Source organism: Aethina tumida, chromosome 2, assembly GCF_024364675.1.
Source record: "Aethina tumida isolate Nest 87 chromosome 2, icAetTumi1.1, whole genome shotgun sequence".
NCBI lineage: Eukaryota > Metazoa > Arthropoda > Insecta > Coleoptera > Nitidulidae > Aethina > Aethina tumida.
The window spans coordinates 15,615,603-15,627,892 of record NC_065436.1 but is presented as its reverse complement, the minus strand read 5'-3'; the positions used below and the strand labels follow the sequence as shown (position 1 = coordinate 15,627,892).

The following is a 12,290-nucleotide window of genomic DNA, read 5'->3' as shown; positions in this document are numbered from 1 at the left end:
TTATTCCTCAGAGTAAAGAATCTGGCTTCATCGCTAGTTTTAAATCCGGCGTTGCCGATCCGTGGGGAAGACCCACCACTATAATTAGGAGAAGTGAAGTTGTAAATCGGTACATTACACAAATGGCCAATATTTTTTTTTACACACACTATGTGTATGCTCATATGTAGAGCAACAAATTAAAAAACATTATAAATTTATTAAAAGAACAATTCTTTTTAATTTAAATTAATTTTATTATTAATAAGTGTCTAAACATTTCGTGCCTCAATTTATATACGGATATCTTTATTTACGTAGTTTTTATGCAACATTTTATTTCAGACAGGGTTCATAAGTAAAGCAACCAAACCCTATATTCAATACAATTGATTTTATAATTTATTTCTGTGCCCGACATCGTTCCTTAAAGCTATAAATGCTTAGAAGTGTCCATTTAACGATTCAAATTAAACAACAAATTGTAGAAAAGTTGCGAAATGGTGAAAAACAGATTAACATTGCAGTAGATTAAATTTAAACAAATCGATCATTTAAAGGACGATTTCCAATTTTAACAGAAGGAATACACCTGAAGGAGTTCCCAAAAGATGTAGAAAACGCAAAACTAAAAGAGCTGTGGACAGGAAAACGAAAACGCTTTTTGTTCGCGACTTTTATCAGCGCATCCTGCATAAATCAAAAAATAAACGAATTCAGTAGGTTGGTGAGTACCATAGAACGAAGACTAAAAAGAGCTGGTCTCTATGGTAGAAAACCAACAAAAAAGCTCTTCATTTCTGCAAACTATAGAGAAGCGAAACTACTTTTGCAAGAGAACATGTGAACTGGACAGATGGGCAATGGAAAACAATTTTGTTTTCCGATGAAAGTCGGCTCCAATTATTCAAATCTGATGGTATTTCATAGGTGAGAGGACCAATTAATGAAAAGTATAATCCCAAGTACACTAAACTCACTGTGCAGCATGGTGGAGGAGACCTTATGGTTTGGTATGTATTTCTGGGTTTGGCATGGGCCCACTGGTTAAGTTAGACGGGATAATGGATCGTTTTGTTTATCGTGACGTTCTCTAGAATCATATGCTTCCATTTGACTAAGATAACATCAGTTTAAGGTGAACCTTCCAGCATGACAACGATCCGAAACATACGTCTAAGTTGGTTAAAGATTGATGAAAGAGTACATGTCATGCCTTGGCCAGCACAAAACCCAGACCTCAATCCAATGGAAAAACTTTGAGAAGAAATTGATAGGAAAATCCCTGCAAAAAGGTTGTCAAATATGAAAGAACTCTACGGAGAAGTTCAAAATCACTCGAAAGAAATTTCGAACGATTATATTGAAAGGCTACTAAAATCAATGAAGAAAAGGTGTTTAGAAATTATTATAAATAATGGATATGCTACTAAATATTAAATAAAGAATGCTAATTGTACGTAAGGTTGTTTTATTTTAAAGTTGCTCTACTTTTGGCCCTTGAATATTTTTCAAATATTAATAAATACCTAACTAAACCCACTAATAAACAATTATATTGATGTATTGTTTTTATAAAACATACTGCATAACTGACATTAATATAGATATTTAAACGTACACTTTTATCAAGACAAATGAAAGTTTCTCTACATATGAGCCATAGTGTATATAAACGTTTTACTTAAATTATCGTAAAACAATTAGCTGAGTTTTAAAAATACCCTAACAGTTAAGGCAAATTTAGTTAATTCGTTTGTCATTCAGTCCTACATTTATTACTGCTCCATGGACGTGAAGTTGAAACTAAAACACATGTAGAGTGTTTTGGGTCATTTGTTAAAAATGTGTTAGTAAAATAAAACGGTGTTTAGTCGCCACGTGATCAATTTATGATTCCCATCAATCAGTTTTGATAACCATTCAAATTTTATTTTAGGAACAGTGCATCTCAATTAATCAAATTTATCGACAATTTAAACTGAATTTGATTATTTGTTTCTATGAAAATATTTTTGACTTAAAAATAAGTTTTTATCTCAAAAACACGATTTTTAGACGTAAATCGAGTGAAAGTTTATAAAAGTTCACCGTCTTTGTAACGTAAGTAAAGTGTATATTTAAATGGAAAAACTTACAAACTCCAATTTAAGAAATAATATTCGGAAATGCATTTCATTGGTAAATTCTAAATAATGAAATTGCAAAAAGTCAAAACAATTTCGAGTTCGACGTCAAGCCAGTTAGAGTCCTGTATTGCCCGTAGAATGACGTTGTTATGTAAAATGTAGCATTTAAATAGAGCAACTTTTTTAATTATAAACTCCTAAACTAATTTGACGGGAACTTTATTAAGTGTAGTAATACGCCAGGTAAAGCGGAGTCGGCTCCACCTCATACTTGATTCAGGTATTACACTTTTATATATTTCATTTTTGTATTCATTTATGCACCACTTTTAATTTCAAACTTTACGACGTTTTAATTTATCAAGTTTACGAAAGCGATTTCTAGTTTAATTTGCTCTAAAACTCATAAAAGAGATTGATAGAATACGTAAGTCAAGATTTTTTACCACGAAGCTTTACAATCCTGCTAAACTCACTTTTTTAAAATCACAGTCCCATTTTTATTTGACTGTTTACGTAAACATGGCTAAAAATCGATTGAATTAAAGGTTGATTTAAATGTGTGAAAAATACAAGTTAAAATGAAGCGAAAAATGGGGAAAACACTCGAAAGAATTTAAGTACTTGATTTATAGATTGACTCGGCGGCACATTTTAAACCAATAAGATTATTTGGATAACGAATTTAATGATTAAGCATTTGAATAACAAAGATTTATTTGCATGTAATTGAATTCCTGATAGTAGTCTGAAAGCGGGCCACAAATTGCTATATAATTAAATAAAACGCTAAAAGTAAACGATTCGATAAATTCAAGTCTAGTTTATGAATACATGTAATTTTTATCCTGACGATTTGTTCATTCATTATTCAGAACGTAAAGTTCATGATGTCGTCATTAAATATGGAAAGGCAATTCAATAACTCTTTGTAATCTGATAAAATATGCAGAGGTATAACACCAATCTTCCATCCAAAAATAATGATTCTTTTGTGTAATAATACACATTAATTTTATTCTTATCTAATATATTTTATTACTACCACAGACTTTTGAAGTGGATAATTTGAATTATTTCATAAGTCGACATTATATAATGTATATTAAAATAAGTTTTAATAAAGAATGTATCGTCCTGCTGCTAAGTTTCACACGGGGAGGCCAGACATTGCCATCTAGAAAAACGAAATCTGGTCCAAGTCTTGAGAAAATGGGATAATAATTGCTTGCGTAGCCAAGTCGTGATATTGTCGGGCATTCATAGTTACTCGGTTCAATATGAGCATCTCCGTGCGTGTCTCTAAAGAAATTCCACCCCACATTGTTGCAGAACTGCCCCTAAAATGTAAGTCATACGCGACGTACATCTTTTTTTATATGTGTTGCACATTCAATTCTCAATATTACGTTACGACAGTTATTCAATCTGTGGAAATACAGAAGAGATTTTACAAAATATAAAATAATAAAAACGAATATATTGTAAAGAATATTGCATTAGTTTATATCGATACCGAAGATAACGAAATGAAATAGTAAAAATGTTCTGGCGAACAGGAATGTCTTTGACAATTTTAAAATCAATTTCAAAGAATTGCAGCCAGTGATTTAGTTCTGACTGGGGTGTAAAGGTTATTTTCTGAAAACATAAATATTTTCTAGATTTACTGCGGCACAATTTAACTGTAAGAGTTTGTACTTTTGTATTAAAAAGTCAGAAGTGGAAACGAGAAATTATTTTTAAACAATTAGACGGATATTAGATACTTAATATTAATTGTTTTGCGTCAATAGAAAATTTCGTTTTGATAGTGGCAATAAAATCGACACAAAAGAATATAAAAAGGTCATTACTTTTTATTTGTGTAATCTTAAGGATCACAATAATGATATCTAAAGTAATATCTACCAATATCAGCTAGATAATGTTCCTTTTGATGTCTAGACGCTGAAATAAATATAAAGACCCTCGTAAAGTGTCAGTGAAAGACATTAAAATGGGTATTTTTTTATAATTCGGTGAAACTACCGCAGCTGAAGAGATATGCACAGAAAGTCTGTTATTCGTACATTCATAAATAGGGAAGAATTGATTCACATAGTAAAGTTTCGCAATAATAATCTATAGGAAGCGAATGTCTAGACGGGTTTGTTTGTTTTCGAAAACTCGGAAGTTTTCCACTGTTAACTTTTTCAATGGACAGTCCAAACGATTTAAAAATATTTGAAACGTGGAGGAAAATAATTCCAGTTAGAATCGATCATTCAAAGTTCATAATATAATATAATTTATAGTATTGCATGTTCTTTACTTAAAATAAGATTATCTTTAGTTGTTCGAGTTTATTGGTCGACGTTTACTGGAATTATTTCCAATAATGCTTCACTAGCACGAGTGGCTATCATCTTCAGAGGTCTGATTTGGTTCGTCTCACTTTAACATCTGATTAACACCTAAATGACAACCTAGACAACTGATGTTCTAGAAATTTAGTTCTATTCGTTGGCCGTTCTTATCTACTTAGCGATTTTGTTTTTTTTTTTTGAGCACTGATGTCTATATTTTATCAAACTTCAATGCTTCTTCTTTTCTGTTGAAGTTGTTTCCGTGTTTATGGATTTCAATTGCTTCCCTAATCATTCTCTTGTGATATCCAGTTGTCGAGGCAAGCAATTATGTATCTTGGAATTTTATCTTATGATTTCCATCTAACAGTGCATGTTCAGCTGCAACAGACTTGTCTGATTGTCCTAGGATGCAGTTTCGTTTGTGTTCCTTAATCCTAGTCCCTATTGAACGGTTTGAGGTACCGATGTATACTTTCCTGCAATAGCATGGTATGTGGTATATCCCATAAGCTGTTTGATGGTCTCTCCTATCTTTGACAGATCTGAGACTGTGTTGAATCTTCCTTGTTGATATAAAGACAGTGTGAATGTTATGTTTTAATAAGATTTTTCCAATTCCATCGGTATTTTTACATATATATGGGAGAAAAGCTACCACTATGGGCTCACTAGGTGGATTTTTATTATTAGTATGAGGTCTCATTGTACGTCTTAGTTCTGAGCTTTCGTATCCATTGACCTGTAGTGTTTTTTCCAAGTATTCTTGTTCTTCAGCGAAGTGGGTGTGACACATATCCTTTTGTCTCGTGCAATTAATGTTTTGATGAGCCCTTGTTTTTGACTAGGATGATGGTTAGATAGTTTATGTAGATACCAATCGGTGTGTATAGGTTTTCGGTATACTGTATGGTCTAAATGTTCACCCACTCTTTTGACTAGGACATCCAAAAAAGGTATTTGGTTCTCCTTCTCCAATTCCATTGTGAATTTAATATTGTTATGTTGAGAGTTTAGGCGTTTTAGAAACTGATGTAGTTTTTCTTGTGCATGTTTCCATATCACGAAAGTATGATCCACTTAACGATATCAAACAGAAGGTTTGTGTTTGGAATTCTCAAGCGTTTTTTGTTCAAACTTTTCCATAAAGAAATTGGGTATCACTGGACTAAGAGGACTGCCCATTGCTAATCCTTCAATCTATTCGTATAATTTGTTGTTCCAAACGAAATAGCTTTCAGTAAGGCACTTATGGAAAAGATTCACTATATCTGGAGGAAATATTTCTGATATGATGTTTAAGGAATCATTGACAGGAACTTTAGTGAAAAGTGACACTACATCAAGATGTAATCCTTTCAATATCTCAACAAAATGAGTGAAATCTTTGATAAAGGTTGGGGTGTTTCCAACATGAGGCTGTAGCAGTCTGGTAAGATACTTAGCTAAGTTATATGTTGGTGATCCAGGAGTACTTAAGAGAGTGGTGCATTATCCTATTAATTCTTTTTAGATATCCGCTGCTATGGTATGGTTTCTTAGCTTTCTCTGTGTTGGATCTTTAGCCAGTTCTCGACCAACAAACCAGAACATCTATAGATATTGAAACAATGGTTATGAAAGCTTCAACCTTTACATAAAATTAACATAATTCTAAACTTCACTGAAACTTTTAAAAATATACTCCTATTTAAATATTTCCTGAAAGGAATAAATTTTTAACGTATATATTTTCCTAAAAAGCCAAGGGGGAAAAATAGTCTGTCAAACAAAGATTTAAAATTGCACTTCTTGCAGGAGACGTAAAAGCACATATCTTCATAGTTAATGGCGCAGTTTGCACGATTCTGTAGATGTGGTATAACGAACAGGGCTGAAATAAGAAGCAAAATAATAAAAATTATGAACCGTATAAAAATGTGAAATGAAATGGATACATGAAAAGGCTTTTTCTTTCACTGCACAATATTTATCATCTGACAAGTTCACGTTGCAATAATGATTTCTACATTACGACCTGTACATCCCATAACTGATATTTTTATCATGTGCTTTATTATCAAACACACTAAACGAAACAAAAATTGAAATCCTAAAAGTAAAGCTCGCGAATTTAATAAATTACTTTTTATTTTACGAGTTATTCTGCAAAACAAAGTTAGAATCTGGTTTGGATACAGGAAACTTTGCTAAACAAGGTGGGCTTACTAAATTTTAATAAAAATCTAAAACTTTTTACCCGGTGCCTTTTACCGAGAATTATTTCGTTCTTTATTATGGGAGGCCCGGTTTTGTATTTTTATGACAATTACTGCATGAGCAAGGTTCATTAAAGCACAAAACTTTTTATAAACTCGATACAATTTTCAACGAATCTAAAATTGTACATCGATATTCTTCTTGACCTTGCTTTAATAATTTGGTTACTGGAAATAAAGCAATTAATCCATACATATAAATAAAACTGGAGTGTCTGTTTGTAATATTGAAGTAACCCCGTTTTTTACTACATTCATATGAATATAAATATGGTACATACACCAAAATAACATTTTTTACAATTTTTGTGCCTCTGTCTGTCTGTCTGTTTGTTCCGGCTAATTTCTGAAATGACTGGACCGATTTTGACGGGACTTTTGTTGGCAGATAGCTGATGTAATAAGGAGTAACTTAGGCTACTTTTATTTTAGAAAAATTCTTTTATTTTAGAAAAATAGAGTAATGGTGCAATGTCCAAGTACTGTCCAGTACCACACGCAGCTCACGCGCATACCACCACTGGGCCGTCATATCGGGCGCCTCCCATCACTTCTGCCACCAACGATTGATTGATAGTTTGATTTGATTGATAGGTATCTTTTATAATTCCACCGATCCGTTCTTCTTATCTTATCTTATCTTAATTCAAAATATTTTGTTATATTTTTACTGCTTTCCTTTTTTACCTTTAAGTAATAATTATAAATAATTATAATTTAAGACACTTGTGTTCAATATTCAGATTTACATTAAAGTTGATAAATTATTTATAGGTTATTTTATTTAGTTAGTAACGTAGATAGCTGTTTTTTTCTAATATTTAGTTATGCCTAAAAGAAAGTGAAATCTCTCTAAAAACATGAGAAAGGCCAAAAGCCAAAAATTGCGACGTGAAAATGTATCTGAACAAGATAGGGAAAGTCGTCTTACAAATTGTAGATTACGTTAGGTCCATGTTTAGGTCAAATGAGAGTAGTTCTGAGAGGAATGAACGATTACAATTAGATAGAACGCGTCATTCATTATTAAGGGCTCAAGAATCTTTGGAATCTCGAGATCACCGTCTAGAAAACGATTGTATTCAACACGCTGTCGGATGAAGTCGCGAATACAGCTATTTATTAATAAGGTATTAAATTAATTTTTCTAACAAAACAATTTTTTAAAGTCCAATTGTCCAATTTGCACTTCAAATTCATTGAGTTCCACAATAAGTTTTTGTGAATGTATGTACATTCTCTATACGCTTCCAGCCTTTCATTGAAACTTCTTAATTATGACTCCACATTCAAATTAGATTTTGTCTCAATTCGTAGGAGGAAGTTAAATTAAGTTAAAAAGAAAAAAGCGTAATTGCATTTTAAGCAAAACCGGAAATATAGGACAAAACCGGGTAAAGCTCACTAAATCGTATTGGCAAATGCTCAAAAATTACAGCGCCCGCTCGAGCAACATGCATTTCCTGTTTAAATTTAGAATTTAATATCAAGGACTTTTTGCTGCGACCACGCTCAAGGGAATATTAGTTTTGGAACAAAAACTCACGCCGGTAATCACCGCCACATTTTACTTGTAAGATAATTATAGAAAGTATTTACCTCCTTGCGTAAAATTTTAACGATTTTCTAATGACACACTAAAAACAACTCCTTTCGTATATTTCACATTATTGTTGTCCATAATTAATTTTGTCAGTCAATACTTAAGTGCCCATAAACTCGATTTTTACACTTATTACCACCAAGAAAAACACGTTAATTTCCCACTTTTTATATGCAACAATTTTCGTAACTTCAAAATGTGTAAACAAAAGCTCCGTTTGCGTGGGGGTAAATTGAAACAGTGATTTTGTTCGTTTCTAAAATGTGGCGCTTAAATATCATTTTTATCCAGATTATGAACATAACTCATCTCTTTAATTGGGCTCTGTGTTTCTCTGCTTCCTGAACCTACTCCCCAACATGCTACTATGACTTGTTTGGGAAATAATGAACTTCATAAATTTACCTTTCGACCAGAAAAAAAAATGAACGGCTGACTTTGCAAGAATCAAGATATAAATTTCATTAGGCACTTTTCCCGTTTTATGTGCTCTCTTATTAAATGGTGGTCAGACTAAATCCTTTTTTAATTAATAATTTTTATGTAGCAGAAAGGTATTATATATTTTGTTTTATGGGGATGTCGTGATTTCATTATTTATGATATTCGAGGAATATTTACATGAAACAATACTGTTTAATATTATTTATATTTTTTCATATTATTATATATATTTCATTATTATATGTTGTATATAATTAATTTGAACTTTAAATAGCATAAGTTACTCAATTTTTTACGAGCCCAACTGGTAATTTTTTTTTATTAGTTAACTACGTAATTATTAAATTTATAAAGGGAAGCTAATTTTCAATATACATTTTTTTGAACATAATAATCAGGACAAAAATTATTTGACTTTTAAAAAAGTTACTCTACTTTCTGCCAATACTGTATATTACATAATATTGTGGTTCTCAGATATTGCAGATTGTTCAAAAAGTGGATAAATCATAGTCTTGTTAAATCATCTATTATCTTTTATTTATGCACCTTATTCATTTTAAATTTACTTTTGATCATTTATATAAAATATATTTCATATGTACAATTGAATTTTACTGTGAATCAATATACTGCAACATTAAAAGTAATGTATTTGTAGGTTTTTATATTATTTATAAAAATGAAAGTCAAAAAAATATATAGATAAAATGCATTTCAATATTTAATGAACATTATTTATGCAATAAATTTCAATTTCAAAAATTAATTTTCTCTCTTATTTTTTTTCTTTTTTTTTTGGTAATTTAGGCCAGTTACTCCAATACGATATATTTGTATAATATTTTTTCGATGAAAGATTTTACTTAAATTAGGATCAAGGCATAACAAGACGAGATGAGTCTTCATCATCATTAGTTTTCTATTGTATATTTTAACACCAAACTTGAAAATCGAAAAAAAAATTTTAATCACTTGCTATTTCTATAATAAATTTATTATTTATATGTATAAACGTAAATAATTATCAAGTAGAAAATTGTCAATAAATCACAGTTCTGTTGAACTACATTTTATATTTTATTTATTAACTTTATTCATTTTAAATGTAGACTGCATTTACGTATGACATATGTACAACAAAAAGGTCATGGGACGATAAGAATACCGAATCGTCCTCAGAAAGGTATCTGGCTCATAATAGATATCTATTACCACTTCTCAATAAATCAGAAAAAATTGATATTCTCATCACCTTGTGAATTGATTGATCTAAATACTGGATATGTTTTGGGGCATGTTCATAAGAACCTTAAAAAAATCAATGTTATTTTCTAAATTTTGATTTTTAACCATGTTACGATAATGATAAAAATATGAAACTATTTTTTTTTTAATTTCTTATTCAATTTTCGATGAAATCGTCATATTGAAAAAAATTAGAAATCGATTTCTTTTTATGATTCAACTCTTGAAATGGTAAAATTCAATAACATTTCCTGAAATTATGAGGCCGATTCGGTATTTTTATCGTCCCATGGACCTTTTCTATAAAACAATACATTGGAAATTTTAATGAAATATATTTATTTTATGTAAGTTTATTTATATTTTATATAAAAATTGCAAAAATAAATAAATAAACATCTGTCAATATTTAATGTATATTATTTATTCAATACAGTAGCATACAAATTCCAATTTTAAAAATTATTTTTCCCTCACTTTTATATAAAACTATGAATGCACAGAATACAAAAAAACACGTTAATTTATTTCTCATTTAGACCATTAATCTGGATAACTATGTATTTGTATTTTTGTATTAATGATTTTACTTAAATTGGCGACCATGGGAACAGCACACTCGAGCCAGATAAGTTCAATTGGAAAAAAATCATTAAATCACGGATCCCACTGTAGTCGATTCATTGTTATCAAAAGAACTCTGTTTTTTTTCATCATTTTTGCCATTTGAGTATTTTTTCAACATTTGAATATACCATAATAATTTCATTGATTGATTCAGATTGGATAAAAAATAATAAAATATTATGAAAATATTATTATTTATTTTATGGTGCATAAAATGAAGAAATTTTCTAGTTTTGTTGTTGGCTAAAATCAAACAACTCCTTGAATGTAGAATTCCTTCATCAATTTCCCGTTTTAAAATAATACAAAAATATATGAAAAATATTCCGTAATAAATTACCATTACCTTAATAAATACTGCCTCGTTTTGTCTTTAATCGAATCAATCAATTTAAAACAAAAATCCATAAAACAGATAAACCACAATCCTTTAGTAAAAATTTGCTTCGTGAAATTGATACGAATCACAGCTGGGTTATTTTGTGCAATCAATTGCTATTATTAGATACAAAATTACTCAACTGTTTAGCTCTGGAACTTGCTTTTGACAGCTCCATTGAAAAAATATAAAGCCTTTTAGTAAACTATGCGATATATATATTTTCCCGCGATAATTCGTTAACTCGTTTATTTTGAAACCACAAATAAATTTAACTTTTAAATATCACTTTATGTAGCTAAAAATCATAGATTAAAATAAATTCAAAAAGTTTTATCGGATTTAAATATCCTGAGTGACATCAAGAAACATAAAAACAGTTTTTTTTAAAGGACAAAAAGACATTTGACATACTAACAAATATTAAAAACATAAAATGAATAAAATGAATATATTGATCAATATCATCTTTCAAAACTAATAACAAGATGGACCTCGTGGATGATCCAAGCACTCATTGATCCACTTTGGCATTATCATGAGGTGGCTAATCTTGAGACTTGTACTGAAGGTTTGCCAAAGTATACGTAGATAGGGATGGAAGTATCCCACCTGTGACGTCTCACACGTGTTTTATTGGTAATAAATACGAAGGTCTTGCTGGTTATGGCAACAGATTTACATAAGAATTTTAGAAACAATCCAAGGTATCCACGGAACTGAACCTTCTCCAACATTTCCAGACAATGCTTCGACTCTGATTCAACCGTATACACAATAAAATTGAAATGTAAACTATTCATCCGTTATGCGAATTTAACCCTCACACAAGTTTATAAAAAATGGTAGTGCAAAAGCCTAAGATAAATTATTTTTTATTTTGTTTTCTATAACATTGAGTACACATAATTTAATATTATATATCGAAATTCAAATAGAAATATAAAATAAATAAACATATTTTACACGTATAATCATATATAAAAATATTTATGTTAAAGACTAATCTCACTTTTATTGGTTGCAGGGCCTTACGTGCTAGCTTGGAAAAAAGGTATTGCCGTTCTGTCTGCCGGAAATGTGAAAGTCTCACCGGATCCAAGAATAAACTTGGTGAACGGTTACAATTTGGAAATCAAAGAAGCGGGACCTCAAGACGCGGGAGATTATGTGTGTCAAATCGGAACTTATGAACCGCGGGAAATTACGCATACCCTGGAAATATTGGGTGAGTATGTTACTTTAAAAAAATAATACACTCGAGAAATCGTTTTT

The 12,290-nt window shown here is 30.5% G+C and overlaps 1 protein-coding gene across 2 annotated transcripts in view; it reads left to right on the top strand.

Annotated features, from left to right (window-relative positions):
• The window catches only part of LOC109605875 (limbic system-associated membrane protein), a 217,699-nt gene that overhangs the window by 127,822 nt on the left and 77,587 nt on the right, over positions 1 to 12,290 (top strand). For both annotated transcript variants that reach the window (XM_049962694.1, XM_049962693.1), the window contains exon 4: positions 12,043 to 12,243. In XM_049962694.1, the coding sequence (XP_049818651.1) occupies positions 12,043 to 12,243 (201 nt within the window). The remainder of the gene's footprint in view (positions 1 to 12,042; positions 12,244 to 12,290) is intronic.